Source organism: Phascolarctos cinereus, unplaced genomic scaffold (genome assembly GCF_003287225.1).
Source record: "Phascolarctos cinereus isolate Bilbo 61053 unplaced genomic scaffold, phaCin_HiC Scaffold_4;HRSCAF=312, whole genome shotgun sequence".
Taxonomy (NCBI): Eukaryota; Metazoa; Chordata; class Mammalia; order Diprotodontia; family Phascolarctidae; genus Phascolarctos; species Phascolarctos cinereus.
In genome coordinates this window covers 393,511,184-393,537,231 of record NW_027555847.1, presented here as the reverse complement: position 1 = coordinate 393,537,231, position 26,048 = coordinate 393,511,184, and the positions used below count along the sequence as shown (strand labels likewise).

The following is a 26,048-nucleotide window of genomic DNA, read 5'->3' as shown; positions in this document are numbered from 1 at the left end:
AATATCTTTGCCAAGAAAACCTCAAATGGGGCCATGAACAGTTGGACACGACTAAAAAAACTGACTGAACAAAATAAATTTAGCACATTTTCTTGAAGAGGGAGTACTTGCTAAGTCTTGGGAAGTGTCATGGCGAAACATGGTGGAGGGAGATGGAGTATCCAGTCCTGAGAACAGCCAGTAGTCTAGCTGAGTTTGAATGTGGAGGACACAAAGGGAAGTGATGTGAAGTAAGGCTGGAAAGGTAAGTAAGTAGGAGCCACGAGGTGGAGGGCCTCAGACGCCAGGCTAAGAGTGTCTATTTTATTAGTCAGTCAATAAATATTTCTCAAGTGCCTAGGCACTGTGCTAAGTGCTGGCGATACAAAAAGAGGCAAAAGACGGTCTTTGTCCTCAAGGAGCTTACAACCTAATGGGGGAGACAACAAGGAAACAAATACATACAAACAAGCTCTCTCTCCCTCCCTCCCTCTCTCTCTCTGTATATATTATGTTATATACAATAATATGTTTTATAGTATGCACCATATATCATATACATAATATATATTTATATTAATGTGTGATGTGTGTGTGTGTGTGTGTGTGTGTGTGTGTGTGTGTGTGTGTAACAGGAAGTAACTAAAAGAGAGAGGGCACTAAGAGGAATTGGCAAAGGATTCCTGTAAAAGATGAGATTTTAGCTGGGCCTTAAAAGAAGCCAGGGTAGTCAAGAGGCCAAGATTAGGAGGGAGAGCATTCCAGGCATGAAGAACAGCCAAAAAAAATGCTCCGAGTCAAGCGATGGACTGTCGTTCATGGAACAACCAGGAGGCCAGTGTCACTGGATTCAGGAGTCCATGGCAGGGAATAAGTTGTAAGGAGACTGGAAAGACAAGAAGGGGCTAGGTTATGTAGGGATTTGAATGCCCCACAGAGCATCCTGTCTCTGATTCTGGAGGCAACAGGGAGCCACAGGAGTTTATTGAGAGAGAGATGACACGGTCAGACCCACATTTTTTAGGAAAATCACTTTGGTGGCTGAACAGCGGAGGGGCTGGAGTGGGGAGAAACCTGAGGCAGTCAAACCCACCAGCAGGCTACTGCCACAGTCTAGGCATGAGGTGAGGGGGATTCGTTTTTGACCAGGGTAGTAACATGTCAGACCATTATGATAACTGTGATAGACCAGAGGATGTTTTGCATTATCTGGAACTGTAAAGTAAAGGGGAAATTGTATGTACTCACTTCTAGCAACAGTCCCCCTTCCGGCATGGCAATTCCAGTGGGGAGGTGATCTTCTTTCACTGGGTGGTCACCTTGTGTCCTGAAGTGTTGCTCCTGAATAGCTGTTAGAGAAAAGAAGTAGCAATGTGTCAATGATCTTGATCGATTCATACCCCCTGTCCCCAGCCCAAGAAAGCAAACCACATTTTACAGGGTGGAATGACCTTCTCAGTAATCCAAGGGTTGTAAACATTGTTTTTACTGAATGATATTTTTTCCACTATTATCCGCTTCATCAAAAATAAGGCAAACAAATGAAAAGGTACAGGAAAACCAAGGGAAAAAACATCGTGTTACCAAATCATTGCAGTTTACATAATTCAACCCAGTTAATGCTGGCTCACAGCCAGCAACCAGAAGAAGACAGGACAACCCAACACTTAACTAAGTTTGATTCAGTTTGTCTTAGAAGCCTTTCGTCAGGACGATGCACTGAATTTTAATGTTGTTTCTTCAAGCCACAATTTTTACTTCCATGGTTCTTATTACATATCACTAGCCAGACTTTGATGCCATCTTCGTCTGAAGAAAACTTTAACATTTTTGTATATTAAAGTATATAAAAACACAAAAAGTTGCTTTTGATTCTCAACACCAACACAGTCACATCTCAAACTCTGTTTTGTGTGGTGAAGAAACTTGTGTCATAATGTGAGACTTCCATCCCCATTTATCTGGATAATACAGCATCAATCAGTCAGCCAGTGAAGCATTTATGAAGCACTCACTGTTTGCAAGTGATGAAGATAAAAAGAAAGGCAAAAACCACCTCTGCTCTCAGAGAGCTAACATTGTAATGAGGAAGATAACACACAAATACGCAAATAGCCTTATTCATACATGATACACACATGATATAGAAATAGAAGGTAATTTTCAGAGGAAAGGCATTAGTCAAAGATTGAGGAGGGGTTAGGGAAGGGAAGGGAACCTGGAAACATCTCCTGCAAAAAAAGGTAGGATTTGAGATAAGTGTTGAAAAAAATTCAGGGAAGCCAGGAGGCAGAGAGGGGAGGGAAAGCCTGCAGGCATTGGGAACAGCCAATAAAATGGCCAGGATGGAAGATGGAGAGTTGGATGTGAGATCTACCAAGTAGACCAGTATAGCCGGTCCTGGAGTATGTGGAAAGGAATAAGGAGTAAGAGAACCGAAAAAGGCAGAAAGTGGCCAGGCTGTGAAGGGCTCTAAACACCAAACAGAGGATTTTACATTTGCTCCTCGAAGTAAAAGGGATGCAAAGAGACTAACCAGAAGGCTACTGCAATAGTACAGCATTGAGGTGATGAGGACTTGTAACAGAGTAGCAATTTTGTGAGTAAAAAGAAGGTGGGGTTATATGTGTGTATACACAAATATATACTATGCATGCATATATACACACATACCTATACATAGCTACACATATATGCTTATACGTATACATATATACACATGTAGATACACATATATAATTTACATATATAAATACAGACATATATATATACATATATATGATGCGAAGGTGGCAACAGTGACTTGACAACTGGTTGGATACAGGGGGGCTAGTGTGAGTGAGAAGTCACTAAGGTTATAAGCCTGGATGACCAGAAGGATGACGGTCCCTTCAAAAGAAGAGGGCAGTGGAGAAGAGGAGAGGGTTTCAGGGTAAAAAGTTAATTTCTTTTTTGGACATGCTGAATTTGAGATGCCCACGGATGCCCAATTTGTGATGTCTAAAAGATAATTGGTGATGTGAAACTTGGACTTTGGGAGAGAGATTAGGGCTAGATATATAGCGCTGGGAATTATCTGCATGGATGTGATAACTGAATCCATGGCATCCGATGAGATCACCACGCCTGTCTCCCGGCTGTTCCACAAACAAGACACTGAATCTCTCAGCTCTGGGCCATTGGCTGTCCCCCGTGCCTGGAAAATGGGAGGGAGAAGAAAAGAGGGTCCAGAACAGGCCTTGGAGGAGTAGGCATGACCTGGTACCTCCAGCAAAGGAGGGCTACACAGAACAGTCAGAGAGTTGGAGGAGAACCAGGGGGTAGCTTTCATGAAAACCTAGAGAGCAGAGGATAAACAGAAGGTAATTGACAGCGTCAAAGGTAAAGAGTCAAAGGACAAGGCTTTTGATGTACTAATACTCAATGGAGATCACCTCATGCATGGAGGTAGTGTGGCATGGTGGGTAGAGTACTGGAACCAGAATCAGGAGTCACTTAAATTCTCTGATCCTCAGCTCCATTATCTGTAAAATGGGAACAATAACACTACCCACCCCTCAGAGCTGTTATGAGGAATAAATGAGATAAACTACATAAAGGCCTCAATAAGCCTCAAAAGTATTCTATAAATATCAACTGTTATTACTACAATCATAGTAATAGTCAGCATTTATACAGTGCTTCAAGGTTTGTTGGACAGCTAAGAGGCACATCAGATAGAGCATGAGGCCTGGAGTCAGGAAGGCCTGACTGTGTGTCACTTAAATTTACTTAGCGGTGTGACCCTGGGCAAGTCACTTAACCCTCTTTGCCTCAGTTTCTTCATTTGTAAAATGAGCTGGAGAAGGGAATGGCAAACCACTTGAGTATCTTTGCCAAGAACACCCCAAATGGGGTCACGAAGCGTAGTACCCAACTGAAATGACAGAACAACAAATACCAAGGGCATGTGTCAACTTGCTAATACCTGGATCTTTTTTGTCCTAATTCAGGACATGCCATAATGGCATATATGGGATCCAGCAGGGAGCCTGCCAACTTTTCTAGGACTATAAGCTTACCTGAGTACTTGCAAACATGGGTGCTAAAGGTTAAATAAAAGGGACTCTTTATAAATACATAAATATGGAATAAGAAAAACATCCATGCATTTATTTATTTTGGAGGCAATCAAGGCTAAGTGACTTGCTCAGGGTCTCACAGCTGGTAAAGCGTCTGAGGGCAAGCTTGAACTCAGGTCCTCATGACGCCCGTGCTCTTTCTACTGTGCCACCTAGCTGCTCCTCATACCCATGTATTTACGAATACACCAATCACAAATAAGCTAGATGAATTAGAACAATTCCTTTTGTACTTGGTGGTTACTCTCATGAATTCATCGGTTACTGCTGGTTTCTGTCTGTGCCTCTCTGCTGAACAGCCCATGTCTGATCACACTGCCTCCTCTAGTTACAGAGTACTTTCAAAAGGTCTTTTCTAACAACCATGTGAGTTGGGTAATTCAAGTAATATTTGTTAGCCTCACTGGAAATGTGAAAAAAGTAACGTTCCAAGGGGTTATACGATTTTTCCCAAGTCCACATATAGCTAGTAAGTGTTGAAATCTGAATTGCTGTTTCCAAATTCAACACCCTTTCCACTACACCATGTAGCTTCTCATAATCTCCACTATCTCTCATAATCTCACAATCTTTACAGTCCAGATGTATTGAAGCTGACCCAGACCAGTTGGCAAGAGCCAGTTGTTAAATTTTCAGTATGAGCATTTGGACTTTGGAAATTGGTAAATGGTACAAATCAGGTCTTGATTTACTATTCTGTTCATTAACTAGACTTTAGAAAGTGATGGAGAAAATATTAATAACACAGATGAAACTTAAAATAATGTTGTGAGTACATTTCTTTTTCAGAGAGCTGGTTGTTAAACATTCACCAGCACTGTCACTGTTTATAATTAACAGAAAGGTAAACAGTGAGAAAGTTGTATGGAAAAGTTAAGACCCAAAGCAAGGAAGAAGCACAGGGTCCTGAGTTCCAAGTGAAACTAGAGCAGAGAAAAATGTCAAAAGTGAAAGTTAAAATAAAGAAGCCAGAGGAAATATCGAGGCAGTTTCTTTAACCGAGATAACTTAAAGCCTACAAAGGAACAGCTAGTTTTTAAAGAGGAGTTTTCCCCCTTTGTATTGAGCTAAATTGTCCCTCTCGTAACCTCCAACTCTTACTGCTAATTTTTCAGTGTGGGGCCAAACAGAAAAGTTTAATCATTCTGTTGTTGTCGTTTAGTCATTTCAGTGGTGTTCAACTCTCCACGACCATATTTTAGGTTTGGTGGGTTTTTTTTTTTTTGAGCGAAGATACTGGAGTGGTTTGCCATGTCCTTCTCCAGCCCATTTTACAGATGAGAAAACTGAGGAAGGCAGAGTGAAGTCATTCCCCAGGGGGTCACACAGCTAGGAAGTGTCTGAACATAGTCTTCCCAACTCCAAGTTCAACGCTTTGTTCACTATTCATGGACAGAGCACTGGACCTGAAGTCAGGAAGACCTGAGTTCAAATCCGACCTCAGACACATACTAGCTGTGTGACCTTGGGCAAATCACTTAAACTCTGTTTGCAGCGATTTCCTCCAATGTAAAATCTGGACACTAACAGCACCTACCTCACTGGGCTGTTTTAAGGACCAAATAAAATAATAATTATAAAAGTGCTTAGCACAATGGCTGACCCACTAGGTACTATATAAATGCTTATTCCCATCCCTTCCCCCTTCCTCTTTGCCACTTTGCCCCTTAAGTCTTCTTCCAAACGAAGGCCCTTCAGATATTTGTAGACACTGATTATGTACCCACAAAGTCTTCTTTTCTCCCAACTACAAAGTCCCAATTCCCCCCAGTGATGTTTTTATGGCCTGGTTTTGAGCCCCTTCATCATTCTGTTGTCCTTTCTCTGACCAAGTTCTTTGTCAACGTGGTGCTCAGAGCTGAATACGAGACTCCAAATGTGGACTGACCGGGGCAGAGTGCAGTAGACATATCACATCCATCGTTCTGGACACTATGAGACCTAAGGTATCATCAGGCTTTCTGACCACTGACCTGTATCATATTCTCACTCCACTAACATCCCCAGTTCCTTGTTTCCTATGAGGTGCTTTCTAGATATGTTATCCCCCTTCTGCATTTGTGCAGTTGACTCATTACCTTTAGATTTGGCCCATCATTCTAGTTCTCTTTGGATACCAGTTCTTTCATCCAAAGAATTGGTGATCCCAATTTAGTGTCATCTAGAAATTCAATAACCCCATCATCAAGAGCATGATTGAATTCTCTGAATTAAATTCTTGAACAGAATATGGCTCTGTGGCACTGCTTCAAGGCTCTCTCCCCAAGATGACATAAGTCTACCACTTCCTCTCTATCTTGACTCTGACTCCCACAACTAAAATGTCCAATTTCAGAAGCACTAGTTGAAGCAATGCCCTAATGCTATCCTGTCTCAGCAGGAGTTATTTTCATTACCAACTAGGAAGGAATTGGAAGCAGTTGCCCCCCAGACACTGAGGGAGCTGTTGCTGTAGTTGAACCTTGGCATGCAACCTATCAGTGCTATCATTACATTGTAGTAGGCATGCCAATAACTAACTCCTAAGTTGGCTTATGGTGGCATTCATCTTGCCATTGCCATTGTATTAGATGTATTCGATTGTATTCAATGACAGCCCACTCTGAGTATACTTGCCCTCAGCAGAAGTTCTTTTCATTTCACAGCAAACCTTGGCCCCACAGTCCCTTCTTCTCTTGTTGCACCAAATATGCCGACATTGATGCTTCCCATGACCATGTCTATATTTGCTAAGCAGTATACCCGCCACTGTCCCACATGGGAGGTCTCATAGCCCATGCCTACACAATGTGTGTCCTGGGTCACATCAATCATTAATTAACATTTTTAGGTCTAGCTTTTCAATCAATTTCAAATCTACCTATACTATCACCCAGTTCACATCTTTCCATCTTTTCCAAAAGGCTGCGAGGAGAGACTGTCAAATGCCTTCCTGAAATCTAGCTGTACCATGTCTATAAAATTCTGCTATTAGTCTAATTATACAAGCAAGATGAGTGATCTTCATCTGGTATGACTCATTTTTAATGAAATCATGATGGTCCACAGTGATCACCATCTCTTTCTTATTAAAGAATATCTTTTATTGATATCCTTTGCTTTTACATAACCTAAATTTCCTCCTCCCAGAGAGTCATTCAAAATAACCAATAATTTACCACTTCTACGTCTCACAAGCCACTCTTTCAATAATATGCTCTAATTTTTTCCCAGGGAATAAGTGTCAAATTTGCCCTTCTATAAACTGAGGCATCATACTTTCTGCACCTACAAAAAAAGAGGGGACGGCATTTATCCACCTTCAGTGTTGTGTCATCTCCCTTCTCCATGAGTAATAAAAAAAATAACAATGATTAGCATTTAGATAGCGCTTTAAGGTTTGCAGAACACTTGACAAATATCTCATTTTATCTTCACAACAGTCCTATGAGGCAGGTGCTATTATTTTCTCCATTTTAGAAACAAGGAAACTGAAACAGAGGTTAAGTGACTTGTCCAGGGTCACACAGCTAGTAAATATCTGAGAGGAGGTAGGATTTGAACTAAGGTCTGCCTTACTCCTACTCCTATACTCTGCCACCCAGCTACCTAATTGAATCACTTACAGCATTAGTGTCAAACTCAAACAGAAATAGATCTGTGATCCCTACAGCCAAATATTGACTTAGAAAACCACAAATCAACAGTATCTATATTTTATTATACTTTTATTTATTTTTTTAAAATTTCCCAATTACATTTTAATCTTGACCAGTTGCAATAAGGAGTTTTGCTTATTGTTTATAGCCAGTAGACCCCGAATCTGACACCTCCTATTGTAAGCATCTGATATTTACATCTGCCATTTCTTACAGTGCCTTAGATGTGATTCATTCAGATGCTATGACTTGAATTCTGCAAGGGAAGTACCCTCTCACTATTTAATTGTTACATGCAATGGCCTTTTCTCAATCCTCACCTTTCTCATCCACTTCTGCAGAATTCTCCTCATGGATACACTTTCCGTCTTGGTTTCTGTGACACTGATTTCTCTTGGTTGTCGTCCTATGTAACCAATCCTGTTCAGTTATCTTTTGTGGATAGATCATGAGCTATATTATGCCTCCTATTGTGTGCCCTCCCCAAAGACCATTCCACAATCCAGTCAAATTGTCCATGGCATTCCTCATCCACGGCTTGCTATTTCCTTTCTTCATGTCTTTGTTTTAGCTGTCCCCTTTGCCTGGAATGCATTCCCTCCTCATCCCTAATTTCCTTCAAGAATTTAGCTTCAATATGAAATCCCTCCTAATCCTCCCAGCTGTCAATGGCCTCACCACAACCTCCCACCCAAAATTTTCTTCTATTTTATATATACATACATATGTGTGTATATATATAGTGTGTATATATGCATATATATATACAGATACATATGTATATATACACATACACACACACACACGCGTGCACACACACACAATGCTGTCTCTCCTGAGAGAATGTTGCAGCTTCTTGATGACAGTTCCTTTTGTCCTTGTATCCCCAATATACTAGGATAGTGTATTGTCCTCAATAACTGCTTATTGACTGACTGATTCATTCTCACTTTTCTTGGGGTTCAACTATCTATTAATAACCATTTTTGTTTTCTTCCTTTCCAAGCTACAAACTGCTCTTGCAGAATTATGTAATCCCACAGTTGGAACAGACCTCAGAGCCATCTAGTCTGACCCTGCTCCTTAGTAAGCAAAACACAAGTTAAGTAGCATGTTGCTTCTCTCCACTGTTGATTACTGTCTCCTTTTTACCCCACGCCTTCTTTTTCTTCCTCTCATCTCCCACATAACTTGAAGAAGCTCTTCTTTTATTCTTAGCATTTGTCATAAGGCTCAACTCATACTGGGTTTATACCTTCCTGGCCTTTGTCTTATAAGGCTGTGCCACTCATGTGATTGTAATGTAATAGTAATAATAAAATAGTGAAAATAAAATATGAGTCTGTGAAGTGGGCTTGAAGTTGGAAGCAGGAATCTGTGCCTTTAGAATACATTCTTTTTATCGAATTACCCACTGGCATTGCACCTTATGAAATCCAGAGGAAAAAAGGGAATTCCGCTTTAGGAAAATTTATGCTGATTAGCATGATCTGTCCAACTTTTTTCTGCTCTGATGCCATGCGAGGGTAATTGAGATTGCAAAGGCAAACTCCTAGAGATGCTCACCCCCACACTACTTATTCATGTGGTTTCCACTCATCAAAAAGACTGTCACTGACATGGTCAGTGTAATATGCAGCTATTGCAACAGAGTACTTTGAGTAGCCAGCTGTATGTTCCAGAAATAAAGATAGCTCTTTTATGAGCCCATTATCTTATTCTAAAGAGGCATTTAAATTGGCTCTCCATAAAATGGAAATGGACATGGTAAAAGTTCAAGGGGAACGGCCTGGTTGCTATTCCTTGGGCTTGATATTCCACCTATCATATCTGTGCCTTTCCATGGGCTGTCCTCCAGGCCTGAAATGGACTCCACACCCGAATCCCTAACTTGCTTCATGGTGCTACTGCATATGGGAATCACCTCCTGAGCTTGACAGTATGAACTGCTTTTCATTTTTGTCCTGTATCTACCTTACACATATGAGGCACTTAATAAAAAGTTGACTGAACTGAAGTGAATAATTACAACTCACGTTTATATAGCACTTTAAGATTTACAAAATGCTTTCTTTAAAACAACCCTGTTTGGTACATAATACTGTTATCCTTATTTTACAGAGGAGAAAATCAGTCCTTTAAAATCAAAGCTTTTCAGAGAGCTCCATGTACAGCCACAACAGTCTCTTCAGACATTACCTTATTTTTTTCCTCTCCTCAGAATAACTGTTCAGGGTCATTAAGATATTGTTGCTAAAATCTTCTCTTGAATTGACTTCTTCTTCAGTCTCTGATCATAAAAACCTACCAGTCTTTTACTTAAACTCTTTGAAAGATTAGTCTACTGACATCAAAGATATAGACCACATCACACCAAACATTCCTCTCTTTATTTATCGTGAATGTTAAGATGGTGTGGTCACTTCCTTCCAGAGTTCCCATCATTTTTATTTTGGCAACCAATTCCTCCCTATTTGTTAGAACCAGGTTCAGAGTAGATGTGACCCTCATTCCTTTTTTTACCTTCCCAAAAAGTGAAAATTGAAATTTATCAGACATTCTGCTTTGAAGAGAGATACCTCCAGAAAGTGTCAGTTTTCCCCAATTTACCTGACTTATATTACATCCACACCCTCAGTACAAGTCTTCTCAGATCTCTATTCTTTACGGGATGTCAGGGTATCAATGGCTTATGATTTAAGACACGATGCCAATCATTGCCTTTACTCTTTATGATTCACAACCTCCTGGCTACTCCTTCCTAGCCTAACTTTTATTTTCTCACTTGTATTCCTTCCTATTCATCAGTTGGTGGCAGGAGTAAAATGAACAAATCTCAAATGGAAAAAAATTGTCAAAATGGGTGAATTTGTCTTCCTTCCTTCTGTGGTCCCTCTTCTTCCCCCTATACATATAGATAGATAGATAGATAGATAGATAGATAGATAGATAGATAGATAGATAGATAAATAGATATAGATAGATATAGATATAGATACAGATACAGATACAGATACAGATACAGATATAGATATAGATATATCCCTACCCCTGTGGAGGGAATATGCTTAAGTGTATGTAAGTTTATTACTATAACATTACTCTGAGATCATGGGTGCAATGGAGTATCTTTCTGATCTCCCCAGAATCTCAGCATTAGAAGGGACCCCAGAGGCCAGCTAGTCTAAAACTGTACCTGAAAACGAATCCTTTTTACAATATAACTGACAAGTGTTCATATAGACTTTGCTTAAATACTTCAAGTGAATGGGAACTTGCCGGTTCCTGAGGCGACACTTTGGGTTGATTTTAATTTCCCTGACATGGAGCCTAAATTCAGCTCTTTGCAACTTCTAGGCTCTGCTCCTCTGCCTCCTCAAAGCCCCCCCTCCCCACAGGGCCTTGTACCTACTAGGCACTTGATAAATGTTTCCTGAATTGAATTAGCTAAATCGAGAGAGAAGCTTTGAGGGTTTATAATTATATGAGAAATTTTCCAGAGGAAGTGGTCAAAAGCTCATCACCTCAAAACTAGACTTAAGACTTAGTAAAGAGGGATGGAAAGGGAAAGAAAGGGAGACCAGATGACCTAATAGGCCTTTATTTTTTCCATAGCTCCATTACTTTTAAATCCCAAGAGCTACATCGAACATATATAAGAGCTCTGACATTTTCAGACAAACTGGAAACTCTCCTCAATGCTGGAAATACTGAACTCTCCATTATTTTTTAAACCTTGGAATAGAAACTGGCAGCTTAACTTTGTGTACATAACACTAGTATTACTGCTGTAGAATTTTGAGCATGTATGTAAAATGTTTCCCCAAATCATGTCTAAAATAAGTTCATGTGAGTGCACTGGTCCAGGAACTAAATGACTTCCATCTGCTCAAAAATGAGTTACAGCCTCAGGTAGAGTAAAACCCAATCCCACCTGACAGTGCTCTCAGTCAGTGCCTCAGCCTGCTGCTGTTCCCTGACCGACCCAGCCAGTGGAAAGTGACCTTTGGCTAAAGTGAGACAAGAATATGTGGAATGGGAAATTCCACCTCATTTAGGAACGCTGTGATTTAACCCTTTGCTGATAGCAGCACTGCACACCAAAGGTAGACCATGAGCATAAGACAGCGAAGTTAGAAGAGGCGTGGATAGGCAGGGAGGCCAGGCTGGGAGAGGGGCTCCATGACAAAGAGGGCATGGCCCTAGAAAAGGGTGGAGAAAATGCATCTCTCCCTTCTTTTAAAAATGTTTTTAAATTAAGCAATTTTTTATGAACTTGAACCTGACAGTCATCAACAAACATGAATATTTCCATATAAAGTGGATAGAAGAAGAGAACTACATATAAAACTTTGATGATACCATGCACAGCTTGGATTTTTAAGACTATACCAGCTTCAACATGTCAAAACCAACACTGCCCTTCTTATGCTTGCGTGTGTCCCCATATGAACTTGCTTTTGCCCTCTTCTGTTTATTTTTGCATGTTTCATTAATACTTTTTCCTTTTTTTGCATCACTATCACTAACTCACCCCTATCAACCACTCTGAAATACTGCTATACCCTCCCCTAATAAAACCTCTTTCCCTTCTTTGTCAGAAGTAGGGGGCTGTGGGCATGCAACAGTTCAGAAAGTCTGTCAGCCAATAAATATTTATTAAGTGCCTACTATGTGCCAGGCATTGTGCTAAGTGCTAAAGATATAAAGAAAGCCAAGACGGTCCCTGTTCTCAAGGAGTTCAGTCTAAATGGGGGAGACAATATGCAAATAATTATGTGCAAACAAGCTATAAATACGATAAATTGGAAATAATCAACAGAGGGAGGATACTAGAACGAAAGGGGATTGGGAAAGGCTTCCTATAGAAGCCAAGATTTTTGCTAAGACTTGAAGGAAAGCAGAAGGCAAAGATAAGGAAGGAGAACATGCAGACATGAGGAAGAAAGCAACCAGAGTTGGAAGATGGAGCATTTTGTTCAAGGAACAGTAAAGGAAGCCAGTATCACTGAAGTGGAAAGCAGTGGGAGGATGTAAGGCTTAAGAAGACAGGAAAGGTTGGGGTGGGGTCAGGGAGAGAGCAGATCATGAAGAGCATTGAGGGCCAAGCACAGAACTTTAAATTTGATCCTGGAAATAATAGGGAGCTTCTGAAGTTTAATGAGTAGAGGACAACATGATTAGACTTGAGCTTTAGGAAGATATTTTGATAGCTGAGAGGAAGATAGCTTGGAGTAGAGAGAGACTTTAAGGCAGGCACATCTCCAGCAGGCTACTGCAATAATCCAAGTGTGAGGTGATGAGGGCCTGCAGTAGAGTGATGGCAGTGTCAGAAGAGAGAAGGGTGCATCTTGAGAGATATTACAAAGGTAAAATGTCCAGATCTTGGCAACAGATTTGATGTAGAGGTGTGAGAGCAAGTAGGAAGTAGAGGTGAGCAGGAGGCTGCTAGTACCAGCAACAAGGAAAATAAGAAGAGAGGAGGATTTTGGAGGAAAGATAGAATTCAGTTTAAGATGTCTATAGGACATTGAATTCAAGATGTCCAACAGGCAATTGGAGATGTGAGACTAGAGGTCAAGAGAGATGTCAGAGATGGACAAACAGATCTTGTAATCATCTGCCTGGAGATAATAACAGAATCCATGGGAGCTGATGAGGTCACCAAACAAGATGTTATGGAGAGCTCTGTGGGACACTCACAATTAGCAGTCATGACCTGGATGAAGATTCAGCAAAGAAGACTTTGCTGAGAAGGAATGGTCAGACAGGTAAGAGGTGAACCAGGAGAGAGAAGTGTCAAAAGTCCTAGAGAGAAGAAGGTACTCGATTAGAAGCGTCAGAGGGTGCAGAGAGGTCAAAAAGAATAGGGGTTGAGAAAAGGACACTGGATTTGGCAAAGGAAGGAGCGCTGGTATTCTGAAGAGAGCCTTTTCAGGCCATGCTGTCCCCTCCCCATCAAGCAGTGTGTAAGCTCCTGACATCAGAGAACTGCCATCTACTTCTTTTGTAATGCCCCCACACTCAACATCTTGGGCACATGCTCAATAAATACCTACTGACTGACAGACTTAGAAAACAGGGTGGAAGGGAGGGAGACCTAAACACAACAAGGCAAAGGCACATATATTCTAAGATCACTGGGGAAAAAAAAGAACTTCATTGTTGCTGAAGTAGAAAAAAGTTCTCTTGGGGAACCAAGGTTTGTTTCTTTTTATTTCCTACGTTATTTAAAATCCCACTTGAGTGTTCTCTAAATTTAGGACTCGACACAGAACTCCCCAGGATTCAAGTTTAGTTTACAAAAGACAAAAACGTTTTCCTGATTAAAGAACAAAAGCCCCCTGAGAACAGGCCCACTGGGTTTCCTGAGCCATGAAGACTTGGACAAGGAAGCAGGAGGTGACTGTTCTGAAGACCAGGACCCATAAATCAACTTTGTGACTCACCTATGAAGAAACTGACATTTCTGCCACAATGGTATACCATTCATAAGGCAAATACCTGTGTTCTGAGGGCCTGAAAGCACTTTGTAAATGTCAAACCTTATTTCGTTCCCCCCAGGTGGATTTTGTCTTCTCTACCATCAAGGTGAAGAAAGGAGTTATTCCTCCTTAGTACCCTCAAAATACCCCCAGTAAAAGGAATGAATGGTCACTGTGCAGGAGAAGTGGGGTCAGGGACCCAACAGCTCTCTAATCATTCACTCTTTCATCTACCAACCTACATCGTTTTTGCCCAGACCTGCAATTTAATAGGTGTATGGAATTCCCAAGGAGGAAATCCCTTCTACCAATGCAATTTGACAACTGCTTTGCATGTTATAATCTTAGGGAGTTGTATACAGCACTGAGAAATTAAGTGACGTCCAAGGCCGCTTGTCAAAATCAGGACTTGAACCCAGGTCTTCCCCAGTCTAGGCCCACATTATATCCATTTTGTCACATCACTTCTTGATACACACACACACACACACACACACACATTCATATGCATATGTATGTATATACACACATACACATAGTAAAATTAACTAATGTAAAAATACACAGACAGAAGTGAAATGGAAATTTCCCTCCATCCACAAATCAATCTCATTTATATTTTCAGCAGAATGTGAACAATCATTGCTTACTTTACTAAGTCAGTTCATGGGGGCATTATACTAGATACATTATAGAATGGAGAGGACTCCTCTCAAAAAGCCTACATTCTAATGATGGTGAGAGCCATAAAAAAATACGGACGCACAGCAAGGAGAGAAATATGTGGAGTATCTCTTGCACATAGTAAGCTTTCTATGGAGTTCTTTCCTTTTTTCTTTTAGGATTACTTAGCTACTGGCACATGGAAAAGTAGTCCCAGAAGTTTAAAATCATAGAGATAGAGTCAGAGGCACCTTAAACACTATCTAATACAATAATCTCATTTTACAGATGTGGAAATTGAGGCCCAAAGCGGGTAAGCTACTGGCCCAAAGAAGTAAACATTAGACAGGATTTTAACCCACTTCTGCTAAAAGCAGCTAGGAAGGACTCCTTGGTAATTGAAAAAAGTCTTTCTACATAACCTCAGAACACAGTTCTCTCACACTTGGCACATTATCTCTACATAGGAGATTATGGCATGGTATGATGGAATTAACCCTGGACAGTTGGGCTCCAGACCCAACCCTGTGCCTTACTAAGCATATGCCCTCAAACAAGGCCTGTCCCCTCTCAAAGTCTGTTTCTCATCTGTAAAGTAAAGGAGTTAAACTCAATCATCTCGAGGGTCCCGTCTAGCTCTCACATTCTATTCTAGTTGCCATAATGTATTCTGTGTGGGGCTTTTGAAGCCACGCATTCACTGACACTCCTTGCAGTACCCTTAAAATATAACAACAAATGAATCAGTTTCCTCAGCCAGACAATGTGCCCATTCCAGTAATTATAAACAAGTTTCATTTCTGATATAATAAGGCTTTGTGGCAAGAAAGAAATCACACCTCTTTAACAGGAAATAAGATATAAGGAAGAGGCACAAAGACACTCTACCAAAAAGGGTTTTTATTATTAATACACCATTCGGAGGACTTGTCTGCTGCTAAGTCCAATCATCAAAAACCGGTGGTAATGAAAACACTTATCTACAAGAGAATCTGTTGTTGTTATCGATCAGTCATTTCCCTATTTGCGGTTTTCTTCGCAAAGATACTGGAGTGGTTTGCCATTTCCTTCTCCAGATCATTTTACAGATGCGGAAATGGAAGCAAACAGGGTTAAATGACTTGCCCAGGGTCACATGGCTAGTTAGTGTCTGATGTCACATTTTAAGTAAGGTCTTCCTGACTTCAGGGCCAACACTCTATCCACTGTGCCACCCACCTGCCCCAAAAGAGTCAGAGCACTTTAGATTCCCTATTTAACCCATACCATGTTTGATTCCCTTAAAAGGCAGGAAAATATTGACTTTGGGGTAAAAATGTCCGAAAAGGATTTCAGAGGAGACACAATGGAGACCAAGTAGAAAAATAAAGTAACCAAATGCTTAATTTGTTTTTTAATTTCTTCTCCAAGAACATTCTGTTTCACCTGCATTGTATAAGCAACACATAGACCAAGTCGGTCAGGAATACCACATAGGGTTTCCTCTGTGAAGTAGAAGACTGACCAAATGATTTTGGAGCTTTCTTCCAACTCTAAGATTTTTATGATTTTGTGAACAAAAATATTTTGTTCCATGGAACAAAAAAAAAATGAAGCAATGGACCTTGGGGGGTGGGGGGAGTAGGAAAGCCACAAAGACTAGGTACGTATAAATAAATGAAACAAAAGGATGTACATTTATCCAAGGAACATGGTCACTTCTTTTAATCAATCAAAAAGAAAAGCCATTATCAAGCACTTACACCACGTGCTAGGAGGGGGACCCACAGCAAGGTAAAAATAGTCCTTGCCCTCTAGGAGCTCCCATTCTGTTGGAGGAGACAGCATGCAAACTGCTAGGTAAATTCAACATGTCATCTGAGAGAGAGTAATGCACTAGCAGCTGGGTCAGGGGTGGGGTGGTACCCTGAAAGGCCTCCTGCAGAATCTGTAATTTGAGCTGAGACTTGAAAGAAGCCAGAGAAACTAATAGATGGAGGTGAAGAGAGCGCTGTGGGGGAAGACAACCACGCATGCAAAGGCATGGAGGTGGTCTTCCTCTCTCCCTCCCCCTTCCAATTCTACGTCTTTAAAGTAAGGGGGTAAAATTAGACGGCTGTAGGTCAGGAATTATCTGGATAATTATCCCAACTCTCCATTTCCTTTTACCCATGTAGACATAAAATCAGCATGAGCGATCCCTATTAGCGCTGATTAGCATTACATAACCACAAAAAAGCAAACGTATCTCTTGGAGATTTATCTCATCACGGCCTGTACCATGGTAATATGCACAGACAAGCATACTACTGAGTTATAATTATAGGAGGAGCTCCAGTCTCAAATGCCAGTCAAGACTCCACAGAGCTGTTTTGGGAAAGAAATTAACATAAGGAATATGTGTTCTCAAGCTCCTTCATGAACAGAATGCTGCAATCAAGTCCACCCAAGGAAGAAATAAAATTATCCGAGGACGGTATACAAAGGTTTGGTTCTCTGCTTCGTGGTTTATGTAGTCTGTTTCCTCTTGAAAAAAATGCTTTGAAATCAAGAACGCTCTTTGAACCTTTTTTAAATTCTGCATGACATTTATTTAAGGTAGAAAGCTTGGGAAAGGCACCACCACCACCCCAAGCCCCCAGCCCTTCAAAATTAACTCCCTTGCCCTCGTTCTTTCTTCAAGTTATTTCCCATATTCTTCTCTGGGCGTTTACAGTTAATGTGTTTCTCATGTACCCAGGGCATCAAAGGGGGCTGTCATCTTTTGACACTGCTACATTCTCCTCCGGGCCGTTTACAATATACTCTTTCCTGACAGCTTTGCGTGATTAGAGCCCACAGATAGCTGGGCTGCATGTGGGCGGGTGCTGGGCACCGAGCCACTCACTTCAGCCCAAGCTCCACCCTTCACTTCCCCCTCTTCAACTGTGAAATTCCTTTGCAGAGAAACACCAGAGGGAGAACAGGCTTTTTGGTAACAGCCGGCTGCCGACTGACCAGAGCCTCTCTGTCACGCGATCTAACCAGCTGTCAATCTCCTGGGGCCTCTGACAGAGGCCTGGCACTCATTCAAACCATTGCGTGCAAGCAAGCTAGCCACATTACCCCATGAAGCATTTCATAATAACAACAGCTGTTAAATATTGATGACTTCTGGCAAGCTGTGAATGCTTTTCATGAAGGTTAAACCTTCACGTAATGGAACCTAATGCTTCATTATATATTAGAGGAGATAGCTGGAACATGATGGTTTGTTGCTGGGTTCGGGTTGGTTTGGTTTGTTTTGTTGCTTTTTTGGGTTTAATGGGGAAAATCAGAAAATGACTTTTTAGTTGTTTGCTGGAGGAAGGAGGAATGAGTTGGCAGATTGCTAAGTTAAGAAAAGCACTGGAAACGGAAAAGGAAAAATGATACCAGCAGACAACGTAGGAGAGCAGGTTAATTGCAGCCCACTGAGATGTTTCACTGAAACTCATTCAAACAAACTATTCAAAATCACGGCCAATTTTCCCTCTGGTCTATTTATAGAACAGAGTCCGGTCTTTACCTGAAACAATGTAAGGAGCAGAAAATCCTCAGGGAGATACGGGCATGCAGATCCCTACAGTACAGTAGCCAATGGTGTGTGCAGTCTTTGGGTTCCCCAACTAGTCTCAGTTACATGAGCTTTTCCCTCCAGAGGACTCCTAGGTATAACCAGATTCCCATGACTAGTCATCTGTCGAGTTATTTTCCTTTACTGAGTTCAAAAAAGCATCTCACTATGAAGCAGACAGAAATGATAAATTATGATGATCCAGTCAGCAAAGCATGGTGGATTCTCTGGTGAAGTTCTACTCTGATGCCTTGTGCGTGCATGGCGATGACTGATGGTGGTTTCTTGGTTAAGCCAGAGGAGAGCAAGTTACTGGAAGGTCCTACCTGCCCCCCTAAAAAGGCTTTAATTGTGGGCCTGGGGGTGAACTGCGGCCCTCGGTTCCTCTTTCTCTCTCCCTCTTCCCTCTTTTGCTGATGTCATCAGCTCCCATGGATGGCTTTAACTATCATTTCTATGCAAATTAACTCCCAGATCTACAGAAAGACAGAGAAAGAGGGAAAAAGAGATAGTCTCTCTCTCTCTCTCTCTCTCTCTCTCTCTCTCTCTCTCTCTCTCTCTCTCCATATACACACACACACACACACACACACACACACACACACACAAATATATACACACACACACATATATCTATGCATATATATATATATGCAAACTCCTGGAAGAGATCTGACCTCTCTCTCTCCCCTCACACATATGTATGTATATGTGCATATATGTATATATGTGTATAGGTATGCATGTGTATGATATACATATATAAATACACACACATATCCAAGCCTAGTCTCCCTTCTGAGCTCCAACTTTATAATTAACTCCTATACATCTACAACTGGGCATTGCCAATGGAATGTCCCGTAGACCTCACAAACTCAGTGCATACAAAACAAAACTCCAGGAGGCAGCTAGGTGGTGCAGCTGGTACAGCACTCGCCCTGGAGTCAGGAGGACTTGAGTTCAAATCTAACTTCAGACACTTACGAGCTGTGTGACCCTGGGCAAGTCACTTAACCCTTACTGCCTCAAAACAACAACCAAAACCTCCTTATCTTTCCACTCAAATCCTCCCCCCCTTCCTAACTCCCTTATTTCTGTTGATAGTTTCACTGTACTTCCAGTCAGTCAGGTTCACAACCTGAGTCTTTCTTAACTCTTCACCCTGACTACCTCCCCTCCCTTATAGCCAAGCTGGGTTTGTCCCACCACTACAACAACTCTTGCATCACTCCCCTTCTCTCTACTCATTCAGCTATGACCCTAAGTCAGGTCCTCATCACTCCTCACTTCTCATCCAAACTATTGCAGAAGCCTCCTAATTCACCTCCCTGACTCCCTCTCCCCTCTCCAATGCATCCTCCACTTTCAACAGCCCCCTAATTCACCTCCCTCACTCTGTCTCGCCCACCTCAACCCATCTTCAGCTCAGATGCCAAACTGATTTTCCTGAAACACAGGCCTGATGTCACTCGACTGCCTACTCAGTAAACCCAGTGGTTTGCAAGGATGCCCTCTGGGATCAAATAGAAAATCCTCTGCATGGCACTAAAAGCCCTTCCCACCTTTTCAAATCTTCTTATTCCTGACTCTGCTTCAGGCACTAGAGTATTCATCTCTGCTGGTCTGCTTGGACTCACACACCCCACACTCAATCACCTGCCTCCAAGCTGTCCCACCTCACCTCCTCCTGCTGGCTTCCCTGATTTACTTCAAGATTCGGCTCAAATCCTGCCTTCTACAGGGGGGCCTTTCTTAGTCATTTCCCGCCCTCTCTCTGAGATTACCTTCATTTTACACTGGCTATAGCTTGTATATACTATACATAGTTGACTCCCTCATTAGACTGGGAACTCCTTGAGGACAGGTGAGAAAATCAAATTGATTCTGATTCAATTTTGTTAATTGATTCTATTCTGTGTCACTTCTGTTGTAAAATTGCCTAAGCCATGTTTCTTTGTCTCTATTGAAACACAAAAATTCTATTTTCGAAATTAAGCACAGTGCCTGGCAGACAGCAGCAAACTGATATTCCTAAAGCACAGTAACTACTATATAAGGATTATAGGAGCAGCTTAGGTAGATAGAGAGCTGGCCCTGGAGTCAGAAGGACCCGAGTTCAAATCCAGCCCCAGACACTAGAGCTGGATGGCCCTGGGCAAGTCACTTACCCCAGTTGCCTTCAAAATAAAACAACAACAACAATATACATATGGATTGCAATCTGCATCAGTAGAATGAATACCCACACTGATGAAATTATCAATCTTTTAAAGAGCTAGAATATCTGAGTTCTAATCTCAGGTCTGCTACTAATGTTTAACTTTTAAGCAATCGTTGAATGTATAATATGAGGGGACTGGACGAACAGGGTTTCTTAACCTTTATTGTGACATGGAATGCCTTTGGCAGTCTGGAAAGCTGATGGATTACTTCTCAGGATAATATTTTTAATAATTAAAGACAGTATTAAAGTTCAGTTCGAGGTTAATGAAAATAAAGATGTGATTTTTTCCCCATCCAAGTCGACAGAGCCCCCTGAATTCTAACCATATATACTCTTTAAGATAAAGAACTCCTGCTCAAGAACGCTTAACTCATATTCTATGATTCTTTGTCGGAACTGTAACTAGCATGGTGTGACTGAGACTTTGTCTCAGGGTGGTGAAATTTAAGGATCTTAAATGACTTGTACTTCTTCAGCAGGTAGGAACAACTCAGCTTGCACCTAGTTAGCAAGAATAATTAAAGCTGTGAGATACTGGACAGAGAGGGCCCTCTTCTCTGCAGCAACACCCTAGGTGAGCTCCTCCCTGGCCAGCCTAGCTCTTGGTTCCTTCTCCTGGTACTGATCTGCCCATCTACCCACTAGATCACGCTGCCTCAGTTGTAAGTTAAAGCACCAATAAAGCCTATGTGCTTAAGTAGTAGGCTGAATAAGATTCTGGATAGCTGGGAGTAGACTTGTGGCTTCTATCCCATGTCACCAAGTTCAAAATCAACTCGTCTGGTTTCTGATGAACACTCCTTTGTATCTACAGGCAATTTTCAGTTCTCCCCATTTTGTACATAGTTCCTCTCTTTATTTCCTTTCCTCCTTTATCTGTTAGGAAGCCTGCAGAGTGCCTGCTGGAATCCAGGGCAGTGAATACGGTTTCCAAGAACTTTCCACTCCCTGGTTACTGTAATTTTCCATTACCACTACTGTGAGATGTGTCACCTTGGATGTGTGTTCTACTGCCACTCTGCAGAGAAGGGAAGCTGAGTCACTGGCACACAGGGAATCCTGGGGTGGGATAGGGTAGGATGGGGATGGGCAGCAAAGAACAAAATTTGGAAGTTTCATCTTCTAAGCGTGTCTACATCCTCACAGTGCCTAGTAACTCTCCAAAGACACATGATATAGTCATTTCAACCATACTAGGTAGAGGAGAAGTTTAAATAGTTGGGTCCCAAGGAAAACTTTCCTGGCACAAACCCACATTCACACAGCGAACTCTAGAGAGCCCCCTTGAGTCTGTACAAGACTGTACTAGAAAGTAAGTGAGAAAGTGATGAAGAATCTGCTCTGAATGTGAAAGAAAAATGAAGTTGGGGGTTTTACATAGGATGAATGTGAAAGAATTAAGGAAGTATAGAAATTTCATTTCTGGGAGCGGAAGGAAGGAAAGAAACAAAGTGGAGGAGCTAAATAAAAATGAACACAGTCCTGTAACCACTCCTCCATGACTGTAGTGAAGCTCTGTAGACACAAGAATGAACCCTATAGAATGGGGCCATCTGATAATCCAGACCTAGGATCTCCCACCGGATCAGATTTGATCAAGAATGCCCTATTTCTCCAAATACATAAGCACCAGCCTGGTAAAGACAACCTACATTCCCTGTAAATATACTGCAGTCAAATTTGTTCATAAGACACGCTTTTGGCCTCCATGATCCCTAACTCCAAGCCATCCCCCGAAAAAAAGCTGAACAGAAATAAATGTGCAGCTTCAATTTCTGCCTAAGACAAGCAAACCTAGCTGGCACTGTCTCACAACTGACCCCCCCAAATCCAACAGCTCTACAGAGGCAATTAAAGGCAGCAACACAGGATGAGCTGGGAACTGTTAGGATTTATAGTAATGTTTTAGAATTTATAACAATAAAGTTAGTAATAACCTTATTATGAACTAATAATAATATCAGAGACAGAGAGAAGCCCTTATAGTTTTCAAAGGTTTTCACATCTATTATCTCAATTAACTTCTACAATATCCTGCAGGTAGGCAGAGTAGGTGTAGCGCAGTGGGAAAATGCTGAATCTGGGGTCAGAGTTCTAATTCAAGTTCAAATCTCATCTCCACCACACATCACCTCTGTGATTATTCCCTTCCTAGGTCCCACTTTCCTCATCTATCAAATGAGGGTGACAGATGTGATGACATCAGTGATACCTTCTGACCCTGAGTTTATCTTCTCCATTTTACAAGTGAGGAAACTGAGGACTCAGAAAAAGGTCACATTGTTGATGACAGAGCTTGAGCCTCCTGACAGACAGGCCAGTAGTCTTGCAACACATGACCCCTCCATAGTCACTACTGTTCCTTATTAATGTTTTGAAAGCGACCATTTTTCTTCAGAAAAATGTGGATATTTGTAAAAAAAAAAAAAGATACAGTCCTTGTCTAAATGAAATCCAAGTCAACAAGCATTTTTAAGTATCTGTGATGTATCAGGGGACCCATGCTAAGTGCCGAGGACGCGAAGAAAGGCCAACATTTCTTCTTCCCTCAAAGAGCTCACGATCTAACGGGGGAGACAAAATACAAAGAACTGTGTACAAACAAGCTCTCGGCAAGATAAACCGGAGATGATATCAGAGAATTATGAAGGCTTGGGAGAGGCTGCTCGCAGAGGGTGGGACCATAGCTGGGACCTGAAGGAAGTCAGGGGAGCCAGGAGAGGGAGATGAAGGAGAGAATCCCAGGGAAGGGGGTTGGGTTGGGGGGTGAGCCAGTGCACAAAGCTGGGAGGTGGAGCATTGTGTGCCAGGGACAGAGAGGAGGCTGGCGTCACTGGACTGCAGGTCATGTGGTTATAAGTCACCCAGCAGCCTGCAGACCCAGCCTTCCGCAAAGTAAGGGTCAGGGAGAGAGCTTTTCTTCCAGATAAAGTTGTCCTTTCAGCCTAAATCTCTGTTTCCTAATGTTTATAGACAAAAGAAAGAACTAGAGTTGAGACACAACATGCTTGCATCGTAATTAAGTGTAGCCTACAATGGTGGTTATTTGTCAGTATATATCTAGATTTTTTTTGTTCCTTTCAAAGGATTTTAACTTTTGTTCAGGAGTGGCCTATATCTGCAGCAAGATGGGCACTTCGCACTCATTTCCAACTTACAAGGAGATGGACTTTATTTATGACATCTCATTCAAGTGAAGTCTAACTATTTCAGAGGCAGCAGAATATTAAGATGAGAGAATACGTGTTCCCTGTACTCACAAAGAATGAGGCCCCTAACGCAGGGCTGGAAGCCAGGGCAGAGGAAGACATGATACCCTTACCCATCTTCCTCCCATTCTTGGCTTCAACTATAAAGCTAAGCAGATGATTCCCAAATCTTTTTAAAACTTGACCTCTCTCTCTCAAACCCCAGCCCACATGCTTATAGGACCTGACAACATTAGGTCAAGAATATCTCATTCATCCCAGAAACATTCATTAAGTGTCTAATGCTTACAATCCAGTAGAGGACATGGCACTATGACACTCAAGTTACAAAAAATACAAAATAATATAAAACTTCCCACTATACACTGCAGGAACTAGATGGAGCAGTAGATAGAGAACTTGGCCTAGAGTCAGGAAGCCCCGAGTTCAAATTTGACCTCAGATACTATCTGTGTGACCCTTGGTGAGTCACTTAACTTCTCTGTGCCTCAGTTTCCTCACCTATAAAGTGGGAATAATAAGAGCACCTATCTCCTCCTAGGGTTGTGGTGAGAATCATATGAGATAATATTTATAGTGCTAATTACAGTACCTGGCCCAGAGCGCACGTTATATAAATACTAGTTATTGTTAACATCATCATCATCATCATCTTAGCTGTTCTAGCAACCACTAATCTCTTCCCATATCATACCTTCCTTTAAGATCCCATTCAAATTTCACAAAATTCAAATAAGCCTTCTCTGACTCCATTCTACCTCCCAATCCTGGCCAGTCATCTTCTCCATATCTTCTCATTACATTCTTAGTCAATATTAGATTTATTCTGCTCTTTCAAATGTTACTTTTTAAATGGGTACATGCTGTCTCCGCAGCTACAGTATGAGCTCTTCTAGGACCATATCTTCTATTTCTTTTGAATTCCTTCAAGAACCACTGAAACACCCCAGGAGAGTGCTATGCACACAGAAAACATTTAATAAATGGATATGTCCTGTGGTATAATGACTCTGGCTTTTGCTAGTTGCCTGACATTAAATGTCTCTAATCCTATTTTCTCTTTGGTAAGGAAAGTGGTTTTTAGATGGTAAAGCATTATAGAAATGTGATCTGTTACATTCTAATAGATAATTCTGAAGAGTCAAAATTAAATGCCAGAAAGCCCCTTAGGCAGCAAACGTCTGACTTGCTTGTCAAGCAGAGAAAGACGGTGGCCAAAGGAGACACTGCTTTAAAATGTAAACAACCCATTTTAAAATTGCTTGAAAAAGGAAGATCTGTTTTGAGCATCACAGTGATTAAGAGTACCATTTCCTAAGGCAGAGAAAAGCAAGGGAGGGAAAAATAAGTTTAAAGGAAGCTTGGCGAGAAGTCCAAATAAGAAAAGTCATGAAAGGACAAAAAGTCAAGGAAGACAACAAACAGATGAAAAAGGTACTTCAGTGAACTGTTTTCACCATCGAGGGCAGTGGAACCACCACGTTTGGATCCCAATATCACAGTCCTAGACTTGCTTATAGTGGAGGTAGATACGGTGCTAAAGAGAAGAAAGACGGGAAAAACAGTCAGACTTAAATATATATGTGTGTGTGTGTGTGTATACATACACACGCTCATACACACATGTGTATATGTATACATATATACAGAGACATATTTTCCCTTTGCCTTTGGAATCTTCCCCCATGTACCTCGCATGTCATTCTCAATTGTGTCTTCTCTAGTACATATATGTACTCATATATACACATGAGGATGCCATGCAAGGTACATGGCGGAAGATTCCAAAGGCACAGGAAAAAAAAATCTCAGAATTTAGCAATGTAAGAGATTTGATGACCACTTCTTTACATTAATATAAAGAAAAGACACTGGGGAAAAATATTCACAACTACTGACCTATATGCCTACTCTCCTACCTATTCAAAATCTTTATGAGAATCACGCATGCACAGATCAGGAGCATCCTTGAAGAGGGCATTAGTAGGAAAGAAGCGGGCTTTTTCACCAGCAAAATTCTGCAACAGGCCACATCTTAACCATTCTGTAACTGACTGAATTATGGAGAGAATATAATATTACATCATACTTATTGTTTGTTGATTATTTAAAATGTAACAGAAATAACCCTGTTCAACAACCTATCATAAAT

General features: G+C 41.3%; 1 protein-coding gene across 1 annotated transcript in view; it reads right to left on the bottom strand.

Moving 5' to 3' along the window:
• The window catches only part of AHRR (aryl hydrocarbon receptor repressor), a 261,892-nt gene that overhangs the window by 106,858 nt on the left and 128,986 nt on the right, over positions 1–26,048 (bottom strand). The window contains exon 4 of the mRNA XM_020985671.2: positions 1,228–1,328. Coding sequence (XP_020841330.1) covers positions 1,228–1,328 — 101 coding nt within the window. The remainder of the gene's footprint in view (positions 1–1,227; positions 1,329–26,048) is intronic.